At 46.8% G+C, this 27,246-nt stretch overlaps 1 protein-coding gene across 2 annotated transcripts in view; it reads left to right on the top strand.

Moving 5' to 3' along the window:
* RFTN1 (raftlin, lipid raft linker 1) overlaps nucleotides 1-27,246 on the top strand; it is a 201,791-nt gene that overhangs the window by 100,866 nt on the left and 73,679 nt on the right. For both annotated transcript variants that reach the window (XM_081235580.1, XM_081235581.1), the window contains one exon: nucleotides 7,376-7,484. In XM_081235580.1, the coding sequence (XP_081091706.1) occupies nucleotides 7,376-7,484 (109 nt within the window). The remainder of the gene's footprint in view (nucleotides 1-7,375; nucleotides 7,485-27,246) is intronic.

Below are 27,246 nucleotides of genomic sequence, written 5' to 3'. Positions count from 1 at the left end.
TTCCAGAAATGGTTGGTGGTAATGCTTGCCCAACATTGTGAATGTACTTAATGACACTGAATGTATGCTTAGAAATGGCTAAAATGGTCAATGGTATGTTATGTATATTTTAGCACAATAACACATAAGAAGAGTGAGGAAACCAAGAAGTGGGAAGTATTTTTGAGTTTTTCTAACTGAAAGAGTCACAGATAGAGCTGTCCATTCTTATATTTCCTTAAGGTCTGGTCCTTTTTCTGGGAGGTTTGTCTTCTTCTGAGGGGCTAGGAGTCTACATTGTTGGTCTCTACAAGTCCTTCTTTCTGTGTTTCCTCTTTTCCGTGGACTTGCTCAGTTACGGCCAAGGAACATCTCCAGGAGAGCAGCCGCTGCAACACAGCCCACCTAGACCGTCGTTCTCCACTCTGGTTGCCCATTAGAATCACTGGGGAGTTTCTAGAGCCCCTTGGCCCAGGCCATACCACAGACCAATTAAATCAAAATTTGTGGGAGCTCACCGAGTGATTTCAAGGTTGAATACAGCCAGGGTGGAGAATGCCTGCCCGACGGGACACCCAGTCTGATGCACAGAGCCCAGGGTTTGCTTGTTGGCTAGGTCCAGTGCCTAAAGTTAGGGCACATCAACGGAGATTATTCTTTTGTCCCCCAAACCCAATTATTTCAGTCATTGCCTTCATGTGATTTGAGGGGTCTCTTACATAAACAGTATAGTCAGGCAGGGGTGTTGGTGTAGTTTAGCAGTAGAAACACTTACTCTGAGAATAAATATTACAGAATCAAAACAAACAAACATACACATCCCCCAGAGTGTCTGATGGCTTGCTTTCTTTTTTTTTTTTCAGTAACTTTTATTTGGGGATATGTTAGATTTAACAGAAAAGTCACAACCCTTAGGCCCTTCACCGAGTTTCCTCCATCATTAATATCTTACATTACTGTGGTACATTTGTCAAAACTAAGAAATTGACTTTGGTATATTACTAATAACTAAGTTGTGGATTTTATTTGGATTTCATCAATTTTTCTATTAATGTCCTTTTCCAGTTCTGGGACCCAGTCTAGGGTACCACAGCATTTTGTTGCCATGTTATGATGGTTTTTGAAAACTTAGCTGGACTGTGAGGTCTTAGCTGCTTCTCCAGTGTCTTAATTGGTCAGGAGTGCTCTGTTTATGTGCCTTGTTGTCGTTGCTGTGCTCTGAGAATCTGAATTCATTTTGTCTTACTCATTCTTGGCTTTCAGGACCTTGAATATCTGCTCCATGATATACTTTCATTCCCTCTTCATTTGAGAAACTCCCTTTGGAATGGCTGGAAATAAACCCCTCTCAACTCTCCAGTGTGTACAGGTGGGGACCCCAAGATGTGAGATGGGTCAGAGATCTTTTTAGTTAATGCTCCCTCCAGGCCATTTCTGAGAAATGACCCAGCAGCACGGAGATGGTTTCTTTTCAAGGAGCCAAGCTACTTGGAACCCAAATCGGCAGATTGATTTGACCGTCAGCCCATGTAACAGGATAGTCATATATAATATTAAATGTGAACTGATTTCTTCGCACCGTTTTCTGTAGGGTGGATTAAATCCAGTTTCTCTCTTGGGATTTCAAGAGGATAAGTAAATTGAAGAGAAGATTGTAAATACGTTAATTGAAGCAATGGACAGGGTGGCTCCTACCCTCCCCTAGATGTACTTCCTTGATTTGATCCAGGACTGCACATTCCCTTGGTTTTCTCTCTTCCCCCATGGTTGCTCTTTCTTTGTCTCCTTGGCTGCTTTCTCTTCTTTTCTCCCCACCCTCTTCATGGTGGAGGGTCCCCAAGCTCAGTCCTTGACTCTTCTGCCTATATATTAATTGAGATCTCATTTAGTCTCATGCTTTGAATACCATGTGGAAGCTGATGACTCCCAGATTCACATCTCCAGCCCTCTCTCCTGAAGTCCAGACTCGAATATGTATTCAGCTCTCTACCAGATATCTCTCCTTGGCCGTCTGCTGGATAATGTCAAATTCAGTACCTAGGAAGCCGAATTACTGATCTTGTCCCCAAGCCTGTGACCATTCCCGCCCCAGCCTTCCCCATCATAGTTGTGTCAGCATCATCTACTCTCTCGGTGGCTGGAGCAATCCTTGGAGCCATCCTCATCTGCTTTCTTCCCTTCACACCTCACAAGCTGTTCTGTTCATAAGGAAGTCTTGAAGGTTCTACCTTGAAAATATATCCAGAATCCACCACTTCCCAGCGCTGCTACGCTGCTACCAGGCCCCTTGGGGTCACCATCACCTCCCGCGTGGACCACTGGGTTAGTCTCTTAGCTGCCCCCTACAGCCAGAAGGCTCCTTTTAAAATAAACATGTACCCACTTCTATATATAAAACGGATAACCAACAAGGACCTGCTGTAGAGCACAGGGAACTCTACACAATATTTTGTAGTAACCTATAAGGGAAAAGAATCTGAAAAAGTTATTTATATATATATATATATATATAATATAACTGAATCACTGTGCTATACACCTGAAACTAACACGATATTGTAAATCAACTATACTTCTATAAAAATAAAATAGATCCGATGGTGTCACTTCTCTGTTCAACAAGGGCTTCCCCTATCGTTCTGAGTAAAAGCCACTGTCTTCACCGTGGCCTGTAAGTTCTACACTCTCTGGCTCCCCTTTGGCTCTCCGACCTCATCTCCTGCCCCTGGTTCACTGAGCTCCAGCCACAGGGCTTTTTTGTACCATCTCACCTTAGGACCTTTGCACTGGCTGTTCCTCTGCCTGGAAGCTTCTTTCCTGGCTGTCAGCATGGTCACCTCCCGTAGATCTTTATTGCAAGTGTCACCTTCTCAGTGAGGCTGCCCTGACCATCCTCATAAAAACTGCAGCTTCCCACCGCTCGTGATTCTCTACACCTTGCTGCCTCTTTTTTCTTTAACACTTACCACCGTTGAACATACTCTCTGTGCTCGTGAGTATTTCTTGTTTATTGCCTGTCTCCCTCCACCAGGTTGTGAGCTCTGAGAGCAGAGATTTCGTCTCTTTTGTCTATTGATGCTAAAGAAGAGTGTCTGGCACAAAGTAGTAGTGTGATCAATATTCGTTGAATGAATGAGTAATTAGGAACTATGAAAAGGGCTAGGAATGCACTTACAGATGATAGAAGTAGATCAGCAGCTGCTAATATTTGTTGAGCCCGAACTTCTTGCCATGCCCTATGCTAAGGGCTTTACATGCTTTTGTCTGATTTAATCCTTACAAGGATGCCAAGAGATAGCTACTCATAATATTCCCATTTGACAGTGAAAGAAACTGAGGCATAGAATGTTTAAATAAATTGTCCAAAGGCACACAGCTGGGAAATGATCCACCTGTAGTTAGCTTTAGGACCCGCAACCTCTAACTAATAAATCTAGAGGAAATTATGGAGGGGAGGTATGCAGGGAGACGGGGAAGCATATTTCATTGTTAGCAATGCTCTTCTCAGAGTGTCTGCATTTAATCTTAGTGTATTTACTGTTAATTTTTAGATAAGGGAGCCTTTGTCAGGTAGTTAATCCTACATCTCCAGAAGTGCATTCTGTGTCCCTCTTTTTTTTTTTTAATTGTTTAGACCCAGATCTTTCTGTCCCTTCTGGAAGTGGAAGCCAGTGGGCTTCAGTCCAGGTGGGTGTTTGATAGTTTCCAGTATCCTTTTCCAGGACAACACAAGGACATGTCCTTTGGGGAAACATAAGTGGTGTTTCCCCTCCCCCACAGGAGGGTGCAGACCCCTGCTCAGCCAGTGATGCATCTTAAGGATTCTTAGGCACTTGACTGACTGCAGGACATCTACTCCCCTGTGCTGGGGGCCAGGCCATGGTTCCTGGACTCACTTCTAGGGCATGTCTGCTTCTTGATGCCAGGGTGGTCCTTGCCCTCTGGGACATGAAACACTCATCACCTTTCAGAGGCTCTTCTCAGGTGTCTGGCTGGGTCTTGGGTCCTGAGCCTAGACCCAGCCACCAGCAGGAGGCCTGGTCTGAGCATGAAGCTGCCATGTCTTCCTGCTCGGCAACTGCGTGAGTTTTCTACGCTCTGTAGTAAATTACCACAAGTTTACTGGTTCCAACAACATACATTTGATCTCAGTTACTGCAGCTTTTCTGGGCACTCTGTTTCAGGTCTCATCAGGCTGCAGTGGAAGTATTGGCTGGGGCTGCAGTCTCATCAGGGGCTTGACTGGGGAAAGGTCTGCTCCCAAGCTCTGTTTGGTGGTGGGCAGAATTCATCTCCTAGGGCTGAGATCTCTGTTTCTTGATGGCTGTCATCCAAGGACTGCCCACACGGTGCCCTGGCAGCCTGGCAGCCAGCAAGGGCAGGGTCTAGCTCTCATCTGCTAAGGTGGAGTCTTATGGTGTCACGTCATCATGAGAGGGATCTCCTGTCCCTTTGCCTGGTTATTTTGATTAGAAGCACGTCACAGGCCCTGCCCCCACTCAGGGGGAGGGACTCTACAAAGGCATGAACACCAGAAAAGGAAGGTCATTGGGGGTCACCTTAGAGCAACCACGGTCACTGCCCTCCCTCCACCCAACCTCCCCCCAGTGCTGAGAAGCCCAGAGGCTCCCACTGGCAGGCCTGTAGGCAAGCTTCAAGCTTTTGTGGATTTGATACACAGTTTTTCACAGGGCTGCTGGCAGGGAGGGGCTTTCTGTGTGACTGTGCCACCCACCCAGCTCTGGCCTCACCCCTCACAGAGTGCTGACTTGAGGGCCTGGGCATCTGTCCTTGGAGTAGTCAGGGGTCCTTGCCACACCCCTCCCCCGCAGCCGCTCTTCAGTGTTCCAACCCTTTCATTTTAAACTGTGGAGGTAATTCCTGTAAGGCAGGGGAGACCTTTAGTTACTCACCTATTCCTCCAATATGCATGGCTTTGCTTTCAAGTGACCGTAGGCCGAGATGTGAGTTTTCATGTTTCATCTAGAAAATTTGTAATAATGCCTATTTTTGTCCACCTTTTGTGCTTCTTTCAGTTCAGATGTAGCTGAGTTAATTATCTGATGAAATGAACCAGAGCTTGCTTTCCTCCTCAGAGTACTTCTTGTTCTAGAAGCAAAGCTGAGAGTTATTAGATCCTGTACGAACAATTATCCCTTGCGAGTCTAGCGAGTCTGGCCTGTGAGTTGTTTAAAGACAGACCCGTCTTCGCTCCATTCATTTTATGGGTGTTTTACAGAGTGGATACAGTGTTGACTTATTTTATTTTATTGCTTTGGTTTCTTATTGAAGGATTCTTTTTTTTAATTGAAGTACAGTTGATTTATAATGTTGTGCCCCGGAGCAACTAAGCCCATGTGCCACAACTACTGAGCCTGCGCGCTAGAGCCAGCAAGCCACAACTACTGAGCCTGCGAGCCACAACTACTGAAGCCCGCGTACCTAGAGCCCACGCACCGCAATGAAGAGTAGCCCCCGCTCACCGCAAATACAGAAAGCCTGTGTGCAGCAATGGAGACCCAACACAGCCAAATATAAATAAATAAAAATAAATACATTTATAAAAAAACAAAACAAAATGTCAGTGGGTATTTATAAATAACCTTGTACAGTCTGGTGTCCCTGTGTGACAGCAGTGGGGATTTCACATCCTATTTTCCTCCTCCTATTCCTGTCTTTGTTGTTTGAGATCCCACACGATGCATATGACAGTATCTTGACTAAGTCTTCTCTTTCAAAAGTCTGGAATCTTCTGCTTTACTTCCTCTTAGCATGTCTTTTGTTTACGGTGGGGAGAGAGTAAGAACATGGGGGAAAAAGGGAGAACACGAGTCTAATCTCTGATGAAGTTTTTAGGCGAGCAGGCTGAGGTTCAGAATTGGTCGATTCTTTTGGAATTAGTTTATTCCAGTTTGGCCAGTTTGGAATCAGTTGATTCTTTTACATTTCAAAAGTATGCCCCTCAGTCCCTACCCCTGAAAGGATATGTTAGAGAGAAAAGTAAAATATCACAGTTGCACACCTGGGGAAAACCAAATCCTCTTTAATTTTTCCACTTTTGAATTTCGTGTGAATCATACTCAGATGGTTAATGGCAGCATAAATTGCTTTGAATGATATATAAGACTCCTAGAAACTCATCTTTAAAATATTATAGCAAATAGGCATTCAGAAACTGTTTATTTTGTGGGATATACGTGTCTCAGGAATTCAGTATGAAGGCACCCGTCCTGGCTGCACCTGCTCTCACAGGGGCTGCAGGGGCCCCTCCTCGGTAGGGACCCTCCTAAGTCAGGTGGGAGGGCCCTACTTTGCCCTCGGCAGTGGAGAGTTGCTGTACACGTGGTGTGAGCCCTGAAGAGCCCGGCCCTGGTCTCCAAGTCCCCCTTCCCACGAGGAAAGGGCATGGTCTGCCGGCCCTTGACTGATGTTCACTTCCTGTTGTCTGACGTCTGGCAGGGCCAGCCAGTCACCTTCAATTTCTGACAACAACGTGGTTCCCAGGAGTCCATCAGCCCCATAGTGTCACCCAGGGGTCCCTCAAAGGAGTGACACGGAGTGGTGGGATTTCCTTCTGGTGACCACTTGCTGCTGGTTGTCCCAAGTGCACCCAGCATTGGGTCACGTGCACATCTATATGAGGGGGATGGGGAAGCAGCCCCACCACCTGGTTGGGGGGCGGTGATGGGGGGCAGGGCACACTGGACGCCTCCGTCTCAACCGCAAGGTGTTTGGTGTTTGCTTCAGACAACCCTTCACGTCCGCTCTCGTCCCAGGATTTCTACTTCAGTTGCCTTATATTCTTTTCTTCATGCATCTTTAGTTTTGATAGATTTTGCCGGATTGCCCTCTGTAGGGGTTGAACCCTTTAAAAGTCTTTTAAAAATTAATTTTTAATTTTCTAAATGGTACGTGAATATATTCTCTTCCAAAAAAGTGAAAAAATCAGAGATACAGCCAAACTCACTTTTGATCACCAGCACCATCCCCGCCCGATTCCCACACTGGCCCTCACCATCCCCCAAGAGGTCGCTGCTGTTATTGGTTTGCCAATGGGAAATATACATTACTGGACTGTGTGTGTGTGTGTGTGTGTGTGTGTGGGTGTTTGTGTTTGTGTTGTTTAAGGTATAAACCTTATTGTACTAAACCCATCATTCTATAATGATGTGTTTTCCTTGATGATATGTCTTGGAGGTCTTTCCATGAAGTATTAATAGGTCCCTCTATATTATTTGAGTTGTTAACCACAAATTATTTTTTCAGAACTGCCTTTTTGACAGTTACTTTCAGGAAAGAAATTAGGATTTCATTCAACACCCAGTGATTCTTTTTTTTTAATATGTATATTATGCAAAATCTTAACTTGTGCGTGTGTGTGTGTTTCTCTTTTCAGATCTCAGAACACTGATCTTCACAATGAAGGCTACATCTTGGAATTAGATTGCTATTCTTCCCTAGACCACCTGACAGACCAAAAAATCATCCCAGAGTTCATTAAGAAGGTGAGTGCTGCAGTCAGGATGCAATTGAACAGGCTCGCCGAGCGCGTGCCTGAGTGAATGGCTGGGGGCTGGCTGAGGGCAGGTGGGCTGCACTCCCCAGGCCTGTTCTGACCTGGGACTTTGGGCGGCCTCATGGGGGTCAGTCCACTCCCACTCAGGCTGGCCTTGGCTCTGGAACAAGGTGGCTTCCCCTCCTCCAAGGATGGCAGACCCTGTGTTTTTAGGGCTGGAGTGGCGTTAACAGCTGACAGGCCTGCCGGCCCACTGCCAGCAGCCCCTTCAAATCCTCAGGGTGGTGTGAGCCCCCCACATCCCACCTTCCACTCCCCCGTGGGTCTTCATTGTCACAAGCCCCCTTTCTTTCCTAGAGTGGGAGCGTGCCACAGTCCGGTGACCACTGGCATGCGATCATAGCAGGGAAAATTGCCTCGTTGCAGGGGGTTCATTTTCTGCCCTGAAATATGTCTGGTTTTGAACTTCTCTTTGAGCCACATGAGGTTTCCTGCCTAATTGCAGGGTGCGCTGAGTTTCAATACGCTGACGTTTACTGCAGGAGGAATGTCCTTGCCCAAACTGGGGCTAAGTTCATCGCTTAATGCTTGCCTTGTCCTCCCCTTCCCAGTCTCCCAAAATAATTGGCAGTCCCGCATGATGTAGAGGAGATTGTGGTTTGTCTGAGATCCAGTCAATCAGTGAATTCTTTAATAAATATTGTTGGCTGTTGTCAGGCCAGAAATAGTACTAGGTGCTGGCACGCAGAGAACAAAATAGCCGTGGTCCTGCCCTCGTGTCCTCACAGTGAAGGCTTTTCTGAACCCGAGTGATGAGCATGACCACGAGGGAAGCAGCGGACAGACCGGGTGTGGTGTGGGAGTCGGGGAGGCGCCTCGGGCTGAGACAGTAGGATTAGGCCTGATGGGGCTGCAGTGGGTGGGTTGGGGTCCCTCGGAACAGAGGGAGCAGCATGTGTGAGGGCCTGAGGGGAATGAAAAGAAGATCAGAGGACCTTTGGCAAGAAAGGGGCCATGAGGGGTGGAAGGAAGGGGCCGGACTCGGCTGTGAAAGCAACAGGAGGCCGTGGAGAGAAGTTCTGCAGAAAAGTGGAATAATTGGATGGTCCCTTTAAACAACCAGTGATTCTATTATTTATTTTTTTTTTTGGTTCACTCTCTGCCTCCCTCTCTTCAACATTTGTGGAGTGTTCAGGCGCTACAAGGCCCTGGGAATAACCACTCTGGTATGATGGGAGCCGAGACCCGTAGCCCAGGAATCGGATGACCTCTTAGGTCAGACATTTGGGTAATTTTACTAGGACGATGGAGACTCTTTCTGCTATGGTAGAATTCAGATCATTTTTAAGAAGTGGGAGGAAAAGCAGTTTTAGTTCACACATGCCTAAGCCTGAGAACATGGGTGCTTTCATAACTCAGAGAGATGTCTGTATAAATAGGGCCATCTTCTTTGGATTGCTGCAAATAAAATGTTCTCATAAACTTGGTAGGGGCATTCTAGAGGTGGGATTTACCCCGTGATCTGAGCACTGGGGAAAAATAGTTGTAGAAATGGTTTTGTAATTAGACTCAGATGCTTGGAATATTTGAGGGGCGGGTTGGTAAGATGAGGGCATCGGCTCTGGCCATACTATCAAACAGGCTCTTTTAAAAACATGTGATTTGGCACTTTTGTCTTAACCAAACCAGATCACTGCAGGACTGACCCGTTGCCTTGTGGCCATATCAGGTTGTAAACAGCCTGCTGAGTGGACACTCAGATGCCGTGTGTCTGCAGTGCCTGCAGTGCAGGTGGGCGTCTGTCCCACAGAGGACAGAACCCCAGAGTTATAGTTTATATGCCCTGAAGGACATCAGCCACTTTTGTGTTAACTTTTACTTTCATCCCAACATTCTTCCCCCCCCCACTGATTGTGTGTGTGTGTGTGTGTGTGTACACATGGCAGTATCCCATGATTTATTCAATAATTGGTTAAATTGATCATTGACACCTGCTCATTCTATGTTTGTATAAGAATTCTGTTTTTAGCATTAAAAATTATTTTTTTTATTGAAGTATAGTTGATTTACAATGTCGTGTTAGTTTCAGGTGTACAGCACAGCAATTCAGTTATAAATATGTATATGTATATATACATGCATACATATATACGCACACACACATATATTCTTTTTCATATGCTTTTTCTTTATACATTATTATAAAATATTGAGATAGTTCCCTGTGCTATACAGTTGGTCCTTGTTGTTTATCTGTTTCCTATATAGTAGTGTATTTATGTTATTCCCAAACTCCTAATTTATCCCTTATGGTAACCATAAGTTTGTTTTCTGTGTCTGTGGGTCTATTTCTGTTTTGCAAATAAGTTCACCTGTATCTTTTGGTTAGATTCCACATATAAGTGACATATCATATTTATCTTTCTCTGTCTGGCTGACTTCACTTAGTATGATAGTCTCCATGCGATTCTGTTTTTAACATTTTGAAGAGGATACACTTTAAAGCCCACTGTGCCATCCTGCCTCTGCCTGTGCAGCAGGCACAGGGTGCCTCTGTACCCCTGGTTTTCATATACAAATGACTGGGTTCGGGCAGACTAGACAGCTTGCACACTCAGGTAGCACTGAGATTTCTGAGCCAGAATTGGTCTCCAGATGTGTATCTCAGAGTCTCTCATCTCTCTTTCTCTCAGTAGAGACATAGTTCATGGTTGTGGTCAGCAGAGTGGAAGGGAAGCTACCCACTCTGGAGAACCCAGGTGTTGAGGTGGCCTGGCCATTTGGCCCTGCCCTGTCGGTCCATGGCCGGGGGCTCCACCTGGGAGGATCTAGTGTTTCTGGCTGTCACTGCTGGCTGTGGCTCTAGTTCTAGGCCAGTGGCCATGACAACCAGGAGAAGAGGTACAAAATGATGGGACTGGGCCCCCTTCCGTTGCCCCCCTTTTCTGTTGGTGGACATGATTTCTGGAGAAAACACCGCCTCTGGTGCAAAGAGGAGAGGAATGGGGGCCTCTCTGCAAGGTCAACAGCGGTTGCAGCTGATGGCTGAATTGCACACGTGTGTACATTTTCCTGTCATCACACGGGTAGAAGACTACAGGAGTTCCCTGGGAAGAAAGACAGTAAAAATTATTTTGTGCGGGCTTCCCTGGTGGCGCAGTGGTTGAGAGTCCGCCTGCCGATGCAGGGGACGTGGGTTCGTGCCCCGGTCCGGGAGGATCCCACATGCCGCGGAGCGGCTGGGCCCGTGAGCCATGGCCGCTGAGCCTGCGCATCTGGAGCCTGTGCTCCGCAGCAGGAGAGGCCACAGCAGTGAGAGGCCCACGTATTGCAAAAAAAAAAAAAAAAAAAATTTTGTGTATTTTTAGTAAATATTTAATGAATAGCTTGGTCCCTATATATATGTATATGTGTGTGTGTGTGTGTGTGTGTGTATAACAAGTGGTGACACTTGTTAATTGCCATTCACTTAGGTCAAGATGAAGCTGTGTCACTGGCAGCTACTGCCTACAGCCATTCCTTTTTTATCTGGGTCATTATTTTGTGTGAAATAATGGCTCCTGTCCCTATGACAAGTAGATCCATCTTACGATGAGACGGTAATTAACTCATTTTGTCACTGTGCCATCATCCAGGATAAGCTCATATTCTTCTCTGCACAGTAGAATTAAACTCAAAGTGATTAGAATTTTTCTTTTCTTCAGAACAATGCCTCAGTGTTGTTTTTCCACCAAATGTTTTAAATTAGCAGAACCTTTGGATAGAGGACATGGACGGAGGGAGGGAAAGGAGATTTCATTATTTTCCACAATGAGGAAAAATAAAATCATTTGTATCTGTGTCATGTAAAATTAGCTGAAGATGCCATAATTCACAGCCCCACTCCATCACGATTTCACACGGAGGGTGAAGGGAGCTGTATAAAAAAGATGACTCTCTTCCTTTCCGTGTGGCTTAATGATGCTCTGAGCACTTTGGCTGATCAAATTAAACCTGGGCTACTGCACTGTGTTCTTCCCTCTGGTATCCTGCTGTGCTCCATCTAACTGACCCTTTATGTAAATTATTTATTATGGCCCACAGAACATTTAAGATACAGTTTTATGGGCAGACTTGGAGAGAATACATCTTCCAAGCCCTAGAACGGAATGCTCGAGAGATAGTTGCAAGGCCGGGAGCACTTCAGTGCTGCCTCTGTTCCTCTGAGACAAAGGTTCAGCCTGCCAGGGAACTCCCAGAGCCTGTTTCATGTGGCTGGTGTGTTTGTGGGACCCTTTGGAATTTCTGTTCCCCAGAGTTCCCAGAGATTGTAAAGAAGACAGGGTGATATAGAATGAAGAGTCTACACGTTCATCTTCGAATGACTTTACATTCTTTGGAGCTTCTTGGGGAAGTGTCTGGATGTTTCGAAAGCACTTTAAAGTTTGCCGAGTCATGGCACACATTTTCTGGTTGGTGCTGCACAGTATTTCCGTTCCGGGGGCCACGCTGGCAGTGATGTCTCCCTTCTAGACCGGAGGAGACAGCTCAGAGAGGACGGGGGCTTTGCCAGGGGCCGCGACTGCAGAGCGATGGGGCCTGGGATGGCCCCAGCGGGTGCCCATGGAGCTGGGGAGGAGGGTCTGGGGAGGGTCTGTGGCCAGGTGGCCTGGGAAGGCTATGGAGACGTGAGCTATAGGATGGGGGCTCTGAGCAGCGAGTGATGGGCGCTGGCGGAGGTGGAGGGGCCTGGTGGACAGTGCTGTTCCCGGTGTAGACGGGAGCATGGAGGAAAGGCTCAAGGCTGAGAAAGAGCCACGTCCTGATTGGCTGGAGTTTAGGATGGACAGTGGGAGGAGGAAGGCTGTTCTGGGCACCGTTCTTTTGGTTACGTGAAAGGGAGCCCTACTCAAGCCAGCTCAGGTGAATTGGGGGTGGAGAGAGAGGGTTCCTTCCTCTAAAGATGCAGGAAATGGCCTGGAGTCTCCGGCTTCAGGAGCAAGAATTCCCCTGGGGCAGGAATACAAGGGAAAAAAAAAAAGATGAATTAGTCTCTCTGTATTATGTGCTGCCGGCTCCCATTTATGCGTATATAGGTTAATTTGAATTTTAAATGGGATTTTACTCCACAGAGGCAATCCCCCTAGATGCCAGGCAGACCCTGGGCTGAAGGGCTGTTACAAGCACTATACTCTTAACCCTCATCTCGGCCTTCTGAAGCCTTATCCCCGTTTTACAGGTGAAGAAACTGAGGCACAGAGAAGCTATGCAGTTTGCCCAAAGTTACACTTGGGAAAGGGAGGACTGGGGTTGGAACCCAGCCTGTCTGGTCCAGGGGCCACACTCCTGACCACTGGGCCCTGCCGCCACTTCTGCGGAGCCCTCAGGAACTGGGAGGGAGCCGTCCAAGCCAGAAGGCCGGGTTGGGATGGGAGGCAATTGGGTGTAACCGTGTCTGGTACGTGGGGACAGATTTCGGAGCAAGTCCAAGGCCTCCCCTGAGTGGAGTCTGGGGCTCCAGGCCTGGTTGCCCAGGGGAGAAAGCCACACCCCCTGCCACTGTCCGGGCGAGATTCAGACCCTCAGCTCTGGGCTCTCACTTTCTCAGATTAACTCCTTTTACGATGGACCTGAAGGACCTACTTAGAACTAGGTTTCGGTTTTCGCTGGACCACGGAGCCTTGGGAATGAAGACATCGAGGGGAAGCAAGGCAGACCCCTGCGAGGTTCTGTGTGGGAAAGCTGAGAGACTCAGTGGCCTGGATTAAACTACAGGCATTGCCCTTCAGGAAACCAAACGATGCTGCTTACATCTTGTCCTAAAGAAGAGAACCCGACAGGTATTTCAAATCTCAATGGCTCCTTTTAATGAAACAGAATATCTCAAATCCCCAGGATTATGAAACTTTGCCTGTGGTATCTAAATGACTCATCGTTTATTCTGGCTAATTGTTGAGTATTCGGGGCTTCATTTCTACAAGTGCTGTGCAGGGTGTAATTTTAATTAGTGCGAGTTGCCGACTGAGAGTGAAAGGGAAATTATATTAAAAAGGCTTCCCTTTCCTCACTGCACCCTCATCTACTCTCAGACCAAGGGGATGGTGGCATTGTTTAAAAGGCTGCCCTGGTAGGGCTGGGGGAGAGGTTAAGGCAAAGTGGAGTGTGGTTCTAGCAGAGAGGGTACCCTAGGCGTGGAGGGAAGTGGCTCAGGGCTAGGGCTGGACGGAGAAGGGGCCAAGGCAGTGCAGGGGGATGGGGTGTCCTGTTCCCTGTTGTGTCTCCAGAACTGAATACAGATTTGTCGAGTGACTGAACAAATTAAAAGAGAAATGCAGAGGAAGAATCATTAAGACTTTGTGTCACAGAGGAGGGAGGGGAGCCTAACATGACACTCAGGGGACTGAAGTGTCAGGCGGGGTCATTTGCAAGGATGAGGAGAAACACACAGCCCAAGGGGCCGTTTGGGGGCGAGAGGTAATGGGGCTGGTGACGGTCATGTTTGGGACCGAGGGGCCAGTGGGACCCTCTGGGAAACATTCCAGAAGGCAAGTATGGTTACACCAGAGCTTGGGAGGAGGCAGGGAATGGGGACGTAGTTGAGGGGCAGGTGAGATGGCGGGGAAGTGATTCTGGGGGGCACATGCCCATCTCAAGGGCTTCAGCCCATTGCTGCCTCGTGGAAAATACAGACCCAGGATCCTAAGGTCTTCTGTTGCTTGGCTGGCTCGTTGGTTGACTTTGTTTTAGAGAAGTGGATAATGTTTTTTATTTTCTTATTGGGAAGTCTTGGTTTCTCAGTGTAAGCAGATAGATCCATCAAAGAACTGCAAGGCTAGACCAGATTCTCTTATTCTCAGATTCTCTGTGGTGAAGGACCAGGTTTTGTTTGTTTTGTTCTTTTCCAGTTCATTAAGGAGGGATGCTTTTGTAAAATACAGTGAAACATGGTGGCAACGTTGAAGAGCTAGAAAAGTATATAAATGCTTTCTCTTGCTTTGTGTACCTATCTTGTCACAAACTGGTAACAGAAAGTTGGTGGACCAGCAATGGGCCGAGGACCACATTTTGAGTAGCCCCTGGCTAAGATGGCAGAGACGTGGACAGGATGAATTCATGATGGGAGAGTTCACTCATTCCTGCAGAGGGAGAGAGGAGAGAGCTCTGAGGAGGATCCAGAGAAGGAGGAAAAGAAATGGCTTTTAAAGGAAGCAGGGGGAGAAAGGGAAGAGCGTGATGTTCCAGAATTTGCGGGAAGAGACCAGGGAATACCATAACAGCAGGAAAGAGGTCAAGTTGGAACCCACTGGGGGTGGGAGGTCACCCACTGGGTTTGACCACTGGAGGCCACTGATAAATCTCACAAGAGCAATTTTTAAGGGATGGGGCAGGCAGAGACCCCTCACATTCTGGGTTTAAGAATATGTAAGTATAGATAGAGACTAAGACAGGGTACAGGTCGAAGGAATTCTTGTTAGTTTGTTTTGAATAGGAGAATTGAGCATCTTTAAAAGCTGAAAGGTACTGATAGAGAAGGAAAAGTTAACGGGCGTTAGAGGTGATAAAAAGCAGAGGCAGGTCCAGGGTGGGGTGATCTGCACACGTGGCATGGGACATCCTCTCCCTTGAGGCCAGGGTAGGAGGCAGGAGGGCCTCACAGGCTTAGACGCTCACAGTGGAGGGGACAATGCAGGAGCTGCTGCCTGGAGGCCTGTTTGCTTATAAAGTTCCTTTTCTGCTCTTTTCACTGGCCTGTGAGCTCCCTGTTCTGGCCTGGGAGGTTAGCTGAAGTTAATGTGATCCTGAGGGGAGGGAGGGCGTTGTGTGCTTGTCTTGGTCACTCTGCCCAAAATGAGACAAACTCTTTTTTTTTTTTTTTTTTTCTTTTTGCGGTATGCGGGCCTCTCACTGTTGTGGCCTCTCCCGTTGCGGAGCACAGGCTCCGGATGCGCAGGCCCAGCGGCCATGGCTCACGGGCCCAGCCGCTCCGCGGCATATGGGATCCTCCCAGACCGGGGCACGAACCCGTATCCCCTGCATCGGCAGGCGGACTCTCAACCACTGCGCCACCAGGGAGGCCCCGAGACAAACTCTTATGCTTCATTTTTTGCCCTGTGCGTGAACCCAAGGCCCAGTACCGGTGGCCAGGGTTCACCCATGTTTCTGTGACCAGACCTTTGAGGTGTCGTCTGGGGAGGCCTTAGCCAGTCCAGGTACTGTCCCTGGTCACAGGAGGCTCACAGCCCAGCTGAGAGCAGGTGGTCACAGGGTGGAGGTCTCATCACAAAGGTATGTGCTTCGTAGTAGAACATGAGGGGCCCTGACCCAGGCAGGCGGTGGGGGGAGAGGGTGGTGCACTGAGATCTGAGGGGTAAACAGGTGAGAGAGAGTGGAGGTAGTGGGGACGGGAAGGACTTGGAAAAAGGCCAGGAGGTGGGAGGGGGCATGTTTGGTCAGAGGAAAGGGACGGAGGCCGTTTTTTTTTTTTTTTTTTTTTGCGGTATGCAGGCCTCTCACTGCTGTGGCCTCTCCCGTTGCGGAGCACAGGCTCCGGATGCGCAGGTTCAGCGGCCGGGGCTCATGGGCCCAGCCGCTCCACGGCATGTGGGATCCTCCCGGACTGGGGCACGAACCCGTGTCCCCGGCATTGGCAGGCGGACTCTCAACCACTGCGCCACCAGGGAAGCTCACGGAGGCAGTTTTGACTTGACCGCAGAGATTGGAGGGTGAGGCTGGAGAGTCAGGACTCACGTGTGCAGGACCCACAGGCCAGCCGCAGGATTTGGGTTTTTCTCCCAAATGCAGTGGAAAGCCACTGGGGGGGCGGCTTTTAGGAGGAGCTAGAGAATGATACCAGATCTACATTTTGGAAAGATCAGAACGGCTGCGGGGTAGAGACTGGATGGGGGGCAGGGGTGGGTGTGGTTAGGATCCTGTTGTAGTGTCTCTTTGTAGATGGTTAGGTTGTAGCTTAGCTTACAGTCAGAACAGCATCATGGTGGAGATGTGGTTGGATTTAAGGACTGCGGAGCCAGGGGGATCACCAGGGCTGTTTACGGATCAAATAACGGCATGGTAGGGAGGGAGGGACCAGGCTGGTTTGGCCTGTGCAGCTGAAGGAATGGAGGCCTCTGCTGAGATAAGAAAGTTTGTGGGACAGGCCATCGTTTCTGTGGTCCAGGAGCTCAGGGCAGTGGTCTGGGCTGGAGATACCAGCTGGCAGATGGTGAATGATGCCATGGCCATGATGAAATCACTTAGGAAGGAAGGGAGGGTGTGAAGGAAGAGGGCCTCCATCGGAACCCAGAGGAATTCTAGCATTCACTGTGGGCAGAGAAAAGAGGCAGAAAGTGAGTGGCTACAGAGGTCCAGGGGAAACTCGGGGAGGGCGGGTGATGGAGGCTGAGGATGCTTCAGCAGGGGAGGGCTTGTCAACACTGCCGGTGCTTCTAAGACTGAAAATCAGAAATAGCCATTGGTGGGATGGCCATGAGGTCATTGGTGATCTCCACGGAAGCTACTGCTGTGGCCCCTCCCCTCCCGGTACATACTTTACAAGCCTGATCCAAAAAGTCTTTGGGTTATAATTAAAAACCACTGCCCAGGGCTTCCCTGGTGGCGCAGTGGTTGAGAGTCCACCTGCCAATGAAGGGGACACGGGTTCATGCCCCGGTCTGGGAAGATCCCACATGCTGCGGAGCGGCTGGGCCCGTGGGCCATGGCCGCTGAGCCTGTGTGTCCAGAGCCTGTGCTCCGCAACGGGAGAGGCCACAACAGTGAGAGGCCCGCGTACTGCAAAAAAAAAAAAAAAAAAAAAAAAAAAAAATACGTTGGGGTCAACTTTACTATATAACCTTTGAGGAATATATTTGAAATACATTTCCTTTTAGAATATTAATTATTAATTTAGTTCTTCATGCATATTTTAACTTATCTAAAAACACATAAATTTGGAAATAGTGCTTTCCCCGCCCCATGTTTACATTTCGTGAAACAATTTTGTTCCAACCCTTTTCATGCATCTTTGCCCTCAGTGTTTCTGTCATCATCAGAGGGACTTCTGGGAGCTTCTAACACAGGTTTCAAGCTCATCGTGTTTACTTTCATCCAAATTGTGTGGAATTCGGCACTTTTAAAATTCATGAATGGTGCTATCACTGGAAACTCTATCCTAAGTCCTAAGTGCCCATTCATTTAACATTAGTTGTTTTTTCTTATCCAGCTCATACGTGAATGAGAAATCACCATAATGCAACCACGTACTCTGCATAACTCTTTTAAAAGTCTCTTTATTGGGCTTCCCTGGTGGCGCAGTGGTTGAGAGTCCGCCTGCCGATGCAGGGGACGCGGGTTTGTGCCCCGGTCTGGGAAGATCCCATGTGCCGCGGAGCGGCTGGGCCCGTGAGCCATGGCCGCTGGGCCTGCGCGTCCGGAGCCTGTGCTCCGCAACGGGAGAGGCCACAGCAGTGAGAGGCCCGCGTAACGCAAAAAAAAAAAAAAAAAAAAAAGTCTCTTTATTAAAAATAACATAAATACGGGAGAGTGCATAAATCGTAAGTGTACCGCTCAGTGAGTTTGCACAAAATGTACTCACCTGGGTAACCAGCACCCAGGTCAAGAAACAGAACAGCTCAGGGAACCTCCAGTGGCCACGCCCATCACCCCCCATCCTTCTCCTCCCCAAAGGTAGCCTCTGTCTAGTTTCTAACAGCAAAGGTTAGCTTAGCTGGGTTTGGAACTTTATATAAGTGTCATCTTTGTAAATGGCATCTTTTGCTCAACACTCTGTCTGTGAGATTCATCCGCGTCCCATTTGCATTCGTGCATAGAATTCCTTGCATTGTTTTGAAAAGCGGTCTTTAAGAAGCATGCTTACTACAGCTCCCCGCAAATTTTGTTTCATGCTGTAGGAATTATTTTAAGTTTTGTTGAATGTATTTACCTCCTTTTAAAAAATCAAATCCATCAGATGACTTCAGTAAACATCCAAAATCAGCTTTGACTAGTGTGCTTTCCCCAGTCAGTATTTGTTGTTCAAAATAAAAGTGACAGAGAGTCGTTGTCTTGTGAGAGACTTTGTAAAAGTCTGTAAATGTGTGTAATTCCCTCTTTCCTGAGAAATAACATTTGGGGGGGTAAAACCCAGGGGATATCCAGGTTACATCCTGGAGATGCAGCGTGGGATTATGTATGGACTGTGTATTTCCCCTTTCAGCTCACTGTGAATCAGGCCACCAAGTTGTGGTTACTGAATTCGGTCTAACTCTCGGCAGGGGACATCACTTTTATGAACCTTCTTCCCTCTGAGATACCTGCGTGGCTACTCCCTCCCTTCCTTCAAATCTTCGCTCGAGTTCGCTTTCTCAGAACCCTGCCCATCATTTTATATATTTGTTATTGAAGTATAGTTGATTTACAGTATTGTGCTAATTTCAGGTGTACAACAAAGTGATTCAGTTACATATATATGTAGATCTATATATATTCTTTTTCAGATTCTTCTCCCATATAGGTTATTATAAAATATTGAGTATAGTTCCCTGTGCTATTCAGTAGGTCCTTGTTGGTTATCTATTTTATATACAGCAGTGTGTATCTGTTTAAAGAGCACCTTAGAGAATTCCCCGGTGGTCCAGTGGTTAGGACTCAGTGCTTTCACTGCCGGAGTGCGGGTTTGATCCCTGGTCAGGGAACTAAGATCCCGAAAGCCAGAGGTGCCATCAAAAAAAAAAAGAGCACCTTAGCCCCTGCCCTCCCCACTCTAGTGATTCCCTTCACTCTATCTCTCTTGTATCTGTACCTCTTTTGCCTCTGAAGATACTTGACTATTTTTACTTAATTATTATGTTTATTATTTCCCATCTCTTTTCTTCCGTGCCAGGAAGAGTGGGGCTCATATAGTACAGGGGTCCCCAACCCCCGGGGCAGCGGCCGGTTAGGAAATGGGCCGCACAGCAGGAGGTGAGCGCCTGGGCGAGTGAGTGAAGCCTCATCTGCCGCTCCTCATCGCTCGCATTACCGCCTGAGCCATCCCTCCCCTCGCCCCCACCCCCACCACGAAACCGGCCCCTGGTGCCAGAAAGGTTGGGGACCGCTGATATAGTAGATGCGCAATGAATATTTATGGAATGACACTGTGGATTCCCGAGCGAGACACCGTGGATTCCCGAGGCTTGAAAGGTGTCAGAACTGTATAGGGACAGAGGCTTTTGGAGGTGAGGCAGGGGACACCAAGGTGATGGACACTCACGTGTTTTCTCCTTCCTGTCACTTGCGGTCACTTTTGTCTGTGCTTGGGGGTGGTCGAAACTTGTTGAGTCAGCCGTCCCTGGAAGTGACTTGGGAGGATTAGAATGTCACCCAGGTCCCCTTCATTCTTCCCACCAGACGTGTTTACAAATATGGAATTTGCTGTTCTCACCAGGGAAGTTTCCAAAGTGGCATGTATGGCATGCAAAAAATATATATCTTTTATGGGAGGGGAACATGTTGTGAGTGCTAATTATGTGCTGTCAGTGAACACATGTGGTAGCTGACGGGTTTACAGCCCGATTGAACTTTCCCATCTGGGTTGTTTGGAGGTGCTGAGCATCCCTGCTCAGTGAGACCTCTTGTCTGCCGATTTGTCTGGGATCCAGCACAGATAACGAGTGTGGGAATTTGGCCTGACCTCTTGGCATGTGGAGGGTGGAGTGTCTCGTCTGAGAGATGGAGTTTATCCTGGCGGGTGGCTCTTTCCCCCAAACTGGAAGGTCTCAATTTTATTGCTGGAGATTACGTGGAATCTTTTCGGAGGGTTTTGAGAGCCGGTGTGACAGGGTTACAACCCACGTAAGGTTTTCCCCTCTTCTGCTTTTGGGAGAATTCCCGTTCAAAGAGCCGGATCCCATTAGGACCAGTCAGCAGTGTTGAGGATGGCTTGGGGAGTGGGTAAGGAGGGGCTGCTTACCAAGTACTCAAGTCCTGAAACCAAGTTGCCGCTTCCAGGAGAAATCTGGAACTTTAAAAGCCCAGTTCCTGTATAACTGATTTAATTTGTTATAAAGCAAAAAATAAATAAATAAATAAATAAATAAATAAAAAAGAAGGCAGAAAAGAAGAAAGAAGGCAGACAGATACTTGGAGAGAGAGAAAAATAGGTTAAAATCTATTTGGTCAGCATAGCATAGGGAGATCAGCTCGGTGCTTTGTGACCACTTAGAGGGTTGGGATAGGGAGAGTGGGAGGGAGGGAGACGCAAGAGGGAAGAGATATGGGGATATATGTATAAGTATTGTTGATTCACTTTGTTATAAAGCAGAAACTAACACACCATTGTAAAGCAATTATACTCCAATAAAGATGTTTAAAAATAAATAAATAAATAAAATAAAAGCCCAGTTCCAGAATTGTCTCCTGATTCCACTAAAGGAAACCTACTGCTTAACGAATCATGGGCTGGCATTTAGGAGGGACACATCATTTTCTCAAATTCTTGGTTCTCTTGTGTGTCAAATGAGTTTTTGCACATCAGTCATCTTGAATATTCTGTGATTGTGTGGTCAACCTGACTTTTAAATTATTTCTCCCTCATTATCAAAAAAAATTTATTAATTCTGGTTTTTAATGGTGGCGTGCTGAATTTCAGTGCCACATGCCCTCATTTTGTGAATCTTGCTGGGCACATCTTAGTATTCCCTGTGCTCTTCATCTAGTAAATCAATGTTTGTTGACTGACAATGATTTTTGTCTTCCCCCTTAACTAATAACTGTGATTAGAGTTCAGTACAAGAGCTATTATTCTCTTTTTTTAAAGCTAAAAGTAAATATTGCCTTTTAACACTCCAGTGGAAAGAAAAAATCCGTTGTAAGGAAAATCTAAATGATTCACTTATGACTTCTTAAGTGTTTAAAAAACTGAAAAATAAGATAGATGACCATTTTGTGAGTGGTGCTGTAATCTGTAGAAGTATGTTTGGACAAATGGCCCACATATTCTAATAACTATTATAAATCTAGCCTAAGCAATAAGAGAAAATAGGCTAAACCAAGGTTTCCCATCTAATTAATTACTTCCCAGTCTACGTGTCCATTCTGTTAGCCTTATAGCAGCATTCCTAGGTACTGAAAAGGTCGCTGTGGAGGATGGCTAGTAGGGATGTTATTGTTTTGGATAGCAGAGATGTTATTGGTGGCGTAGTAGAGAGCTTGCTTTTTTCCAGCTTTATTGAGATATAATTGACAAATAACATTGTGTAAGTTTAAGGTGTACAACGTGATGATTTGAGATATTGTTAAATGACTACCACGTGAATCCGAAGTTACCATTTCCCATGTGTGCTGAAAATATTAACATCTGCTCCCTTAGCAAATTTCAATTATACAACACATACAGTATTGTTAACTACAGTCATCATGGTGTCCATTACATCCTCAGAATGTATTCATGTTATAACTGGAAGTTCGTACCCTTTGACCAACATGTCCCCATTTCCCCTACCCACCTAGCTCCTGGTAACCACCATTCTACTCTACATTTCTTTGAGTTTGACGTTTTTAGATTCTACATACGAGTGATAGCCTCCAGTATTTGCCTTTCTTTGTCTGACTTATTTCACTTAGCACAATGCCTTCCAGGTCCATCCATGTTGTTGCAGATGGCAGGATCGTCTTCTTTTTCGTGGTTGAATAATGTTCCATTGTACACACATACCACCCTTCCTTTAAGTAGGGACGTTATCGTTGGCAGTGATAGGGATGCTATTGGTGGCGTGATAAGGATGTTACGAGCGTAGTGTACCTGAAGAGACGGAAAAACTTTAAAAGAAAGTGTTTAAATATATTCTTGGTAGAAATAAATTTAGCTTTTTTTTTTTTTTTTTTTTTTTTTTTTTGTGGTACACGGGCCTCTCACTGTTGTGGCCTCTCCCGTTGTGGAGCACAGGCTCCGGACACGCAGGCTCAGCGGCCATGGCTCACAGACCCAGCCGCTCCGCGGCATATGGGATCTTCCCGGACCGGGGCACAAACCCGTGTCCCCTGCATTGGCAGGTGGACTCTCAACCACTGCGCCACCAGGGAAGCCCCAAATTTAGCTTTTGATGGAACTCTTCGTCGTTCAGTTGGGGTGGAAACTTTATTTCAAGGACTTCCCATTTTGAATGAGAGATGCTGTTGCCACTCTGACCTCTGAGACACTCCCCAGAGGGCCAGGGAATATTCTCTTTATGACACCTTAAGAACACACATGGATTTTTTTCCGAAGCCCCAAGCACAGGGTTTCTCGGTGACTTTTTCTGAGTCTGATGGTGCTTGGGAGTGTGGGCATCGTCCTGTGGCGTTCCTAAGTAGTGAGACATCGTCACTAATTCATGTGCTGTGCATTTGTAACATGTGATAAACAAGAACCGAGCCTCCATGTGCCTACAGTTTTGCTCAGCCAGTTAATAACGTAAGGCACGCTGCAGGGGCCGTGCTTACCTCCGGGGGCCCGCCTATGCCACCAGTTCAGATGCATCATCACAAACTGAGAGGCTAATTACAAACTAGTCTTACCTCTTTATTAAAGCAGGTCCCTAGAGGCCCACTCCTTGGAAGTGTGGGCCTTTATAACAGCATCCTTTATAAAGATTGTGGATTTTACTTTAAGAAAGTCCTGAAGTTTGGTATCTTCCCATAGGTATGAATTACTGAGGATTACTGTATTTTAAGAGAATGTCTATTGCTGTGTAACAAACCACCCCAAAACATAGTGGTTTACAGTGGCACCATTCATTGATTTTGCTCACAAATGTGCCACTTGGGCAGGACTTGGCAAGGCAGCTAATCTTTGCTCCACATGGTATCCTCTGGTCAGTGGCTGGGGAATCCACTTTCAACATGGTGCACCCACATCGCTGGCGAGTAGTTGCTGGCTACAGGCCTCTCCACAGACTGCTTGGGCTTCCTCAAAACGTGTGGCTGTGTTCTTCCCCCAAAACAAGGTGGAAGTTCGTGGAAATTTTATGACCAGGCCTCAAAAGTTGCATAGTCTCCTTTTCACTTTATTCATTGGTCAAGGGCTATACTGGTCCAAGGAGACATATATAGATTGCACCTCTTGTCGGGGGAGTGACAGGGTTCCAGCCTGTCATGTGGGATGAGAGATATCTTTGGAAAATACAACCTGCCACAGACATGAATTCAGACATGCTATGTTCATTTACAAAGAGAGAACTTTGAGACCATTTGGGGCTCATATGGAATACAGAAAAAATAAAAATGAAGGCAAGAAGTGGAAATAAGGAGTTGAGTATTGAATAAAAGTGTTATTGGGCATTGGAAATCATCTTTAAGTGTAATTCTCAACAGTTGGAAATGGAAAGTCCTCTTCCCGCATAAACAACCACCCTATTTGTTACGCAAAGAGATCACATATCTTCACGAGATCTGAAACTCTCAGATCATTTTCATCTTCTAGAAAAACCATCCCAGAGTTCTCCAGGGTATTTACAAAAAGAACAATAAAACATTCATTTCTTTAGCACACTGTAATGGAAACCATCCCCAAGTACTTAGTTTCACTGCTCTGTTTACTCTGAGGGTTTCAAATGCCATTAGGACTGTATTATATTTTTGCTGGTCTGGAGTCATGGGGACAGAAAAGGGGTTGTTTTTTTTTTTTTAAACTAAGGGTTAAAACTAGGACAGCATTGGTCCAACAGCGCCAGCTCAACATTTTGTTAAAGTGCCTTTCATTAATGTTCTGGAGGCCTATGTAAATCAGGCAGTGGTGGGGAAAAAAAAGTCATGAATTCTGGATGTTAAAGCAGCAATGTGGTGTGAAGGGAAACATCTGCTCCTGGTTAAACTTCTTTAAACTCAGGTTCTTTTGCCTCAGTCACTTAACTGTGGTGCTGAGATTTGAGTTCCATAAAGACTCAAACACGTTTTCCAGAACATTCCCAGGAGTCTTAATAAGCCCTTGAGGTTCTTTGCCCCCAGGCTTATAATTCCAGGGTCACTGCTATTACCAAAGGATAAAGTTGGGGCTGTCAGCATCAGCAGTTCCAGGATTCTAGATTCTAGCTGGTTTTTTTTCTCTTTTCTTTTTTCTTTTCCTTCCCTTCCCTTCCCTTCCCTCCCCCGCCCTCCCCTCCCCTTTCCTTTCCTTTTCTTTTCTTTCTTTTCTTTTCTTTTTTCTTTTCCTTCCCTTCCCTTCCCTCCCCTCCCCTGCCCTCCCCTCCCCTTTCCTTTCCTTTCCTTTTCTTTCTTTTCTTTTCTTTTCTGGAAATGCACTGTCTTAGGCAGTGCCTTTTGAAAGAAGGCCCAGTGGAATGCCCAGTTATGAGGCATTTTTTTTTACCGTGATGACAAGTACTGATATTAATGAATTGTTCGCCTCTGCATATTTTCCTTCTCCTGAGGGGAAGATTGACCTGGTTTGTTACCAGATGAACTGGAAACCCAAGGACTGCCAGGTACCTGCAGCCTCAGTTTTCTTCACTGTTAAAAACGATACAAGTAGCGAACAATGTGCACATTTTCACAATCTCAAATGAGTGTATTTGTAAAACATTATTGGCCCCAGATGGATATTTCCTGAAACTGTAGACTCATAAAAGTTTCCTTTTAGAAGTAACCTCAGATTCTGCAAATTTGATCTCCTGACTATTCATTCCTTGCATAAACATTTACTGAGTACTTACCAGGGACCGGGAACTGTTTCAGATGCTGGGGACAAAGTGGGGGACAAAACAGACAACACTCCTGCCCTCACGGAGCTCTCATTCAACTGGGAAAGACAGACAATAGTTTAAAAATGTGGAAATAAGTGATATGATGAAAGTTAAACAAAGAGATGTGCTGAAGAGTGACCGGGTGACCGTTTTTTAGGTTGGGATGTCAGTGAAGGCCATATGGAAAGAGGGTACCCTGGTGACAAGGAGAAACCAGTCGTGGGGAGGGGAGGGAAACAGCATCCCTAACAGAGGAAGCTGCAGATGCTGAGGCCTCGGATGGGAACGGACTTGGAGTGTAAAATAGCGAAGGTGGAGGAAGTGAAGGAGGCGTGGGGTAGGTCCCATGGGGAAAGACAGGACAGGAGAGCTGGCAGAGGGGGCGGAAGGACTGCAGGACAGCCGAGTCCACTGCCGGTCTAGATGGAAGACCCTAAGCTGTTCTTTTTGTGACCGTGAGTGGACTGGAGGGACTTGACCTTTGTGGGAGGGGCTAGCCAGAGAAAGCCAAGGATGTAAGGGCAGGAGGGATGGCTGGCGGAGGAAGCGGGTCCCATGCTGGACAGGGAGGGGTGAGGAGAGCTGTCACCCGTGTGTTTGGTACTTTTTTAAAGCAGCTTTCTGGGTCGTCACTGCTGGTCGCGTGTCACGAAGTGACCCTGTGTCTGGGTTAGCTTGGACTAGCTCATGCCTGTCATCACAGACTAATTGTTAATAGCTTCACCTTTTGCTTTCAAAAGAGTCAAACTGTTTAAAGTTTGCACGACAGTTTACCAATGGTTCAACACACTGGAGACTCGTAGTGTATCACCTTTTAGTCCTGGACTGCCGTGTCTACTTTGGGTCTCCCGTCTACCTCGCCCATCCTTCCCCATGGCAAGTGTAAGCTCTTGTGGCCTCTCCCACGAGCCCTGCGGTGACTCCCCGGCCCCCAACCACTCTCTTTGCCTCCCTCCTTTTACCCTCCTCCCCCATCCATACCACATCCTGTGGAAAGATTAATTTTGCTTGGGAAAGGGCTGATTATGTCACTGCTGCCAGAAACCGTGATGGCATCTCGTTGCCTCCAGAAAAGAAGTCCAGACTCTAAAGATTCAGCACTCTGCAAGATCAAGCCCTGGTAGTTCACAGTATAGCTTAGAATGTAGGACATACCATAGTAAATACACGCTGTATAACAGGTGGGAATATGGACTCTGAAGCCAGGCTGACTAGGTTTGAATCCTACCTGCCGTTTGCTAGCTGTGTGCCCTTGGGCAAGCTGTGCAACCTCTCTGTGTCTCAGTTTTCTGATCTGTAACATGGGGATAAAAAAGAAAATCTACTCTTATTGTTACAAAAGGATGAAATGAGTTAATCCACGTAAAGCCCTTAGAACAGCTTTTGGCACACGGTAAGCTCTCGGTAGATGGAAGCTACTGTGATTATGGATTTTTGGTGCAGGACGTTTGTCCTTCTCTGCATAACTTAGGACACTTTCTTACCTCTTTGCCTTTGCTAGCCTTGTTCCTTCTTGGATTCTTTCCCCCAAACCATTCCGTATGCACATATTCTACCTGTGGGTCAGGTTATTTTACCAGCCATGGATTTCAGCAGCCACAAGACTGAGAAACCGTGAAGTCTGTTGCACATCCTTCGACTTTCCCATGCGACTCTGATGAAAGTCTCTTTAAATGCTTTGCTGACATAAGCTTTTGAGGTTGGTTTCTCCATTTTCTTTGTGGGTGTGCACTGGCCTTAGCGGAAGCCTGGGGGCATCCTGTAGCCTTGGTGGGAGATGCAGATCCTTCTGAGGTCCTGTGACTTGAAGGTCCCTCAGTTTTCCTGCCTGGATGATGCCACAAATTTCAAATTTTATTTCCCATCAGATGATGTATCTACATGACAGATATTAAATATGTATTTTTTCTGCCCTGAAATTCCTTTTCTTCTGAAAGCTGCTTTGTTCCCACAATCCAGCTATGTGAATTCCAGAGGAGCTACCCTAACAATGGCCAGAGCTGATTGGCCCAGAAGTGGACACCTGACCTAAGCTGAGCCAATCAGAGCCCTTCCTTGAGATCTTTTACTTGTGTGTAG

The sequence above is a fragment of the Mesoplodon bidens genome, assembly GCF_964165515.1.
Source record: "Mesoplodon bidens genome assembly, chromosome: 5".
Lineage (NCBI taxonomy): Eukaryota > Metazoa > Chordata > Mammalia > Artiodactyla > Ziphiidae > Mesoplodon > Mesoplodon bidens.
This window is presented reverse-complemented; position numbering and strand designations above follow the sequence as displayed.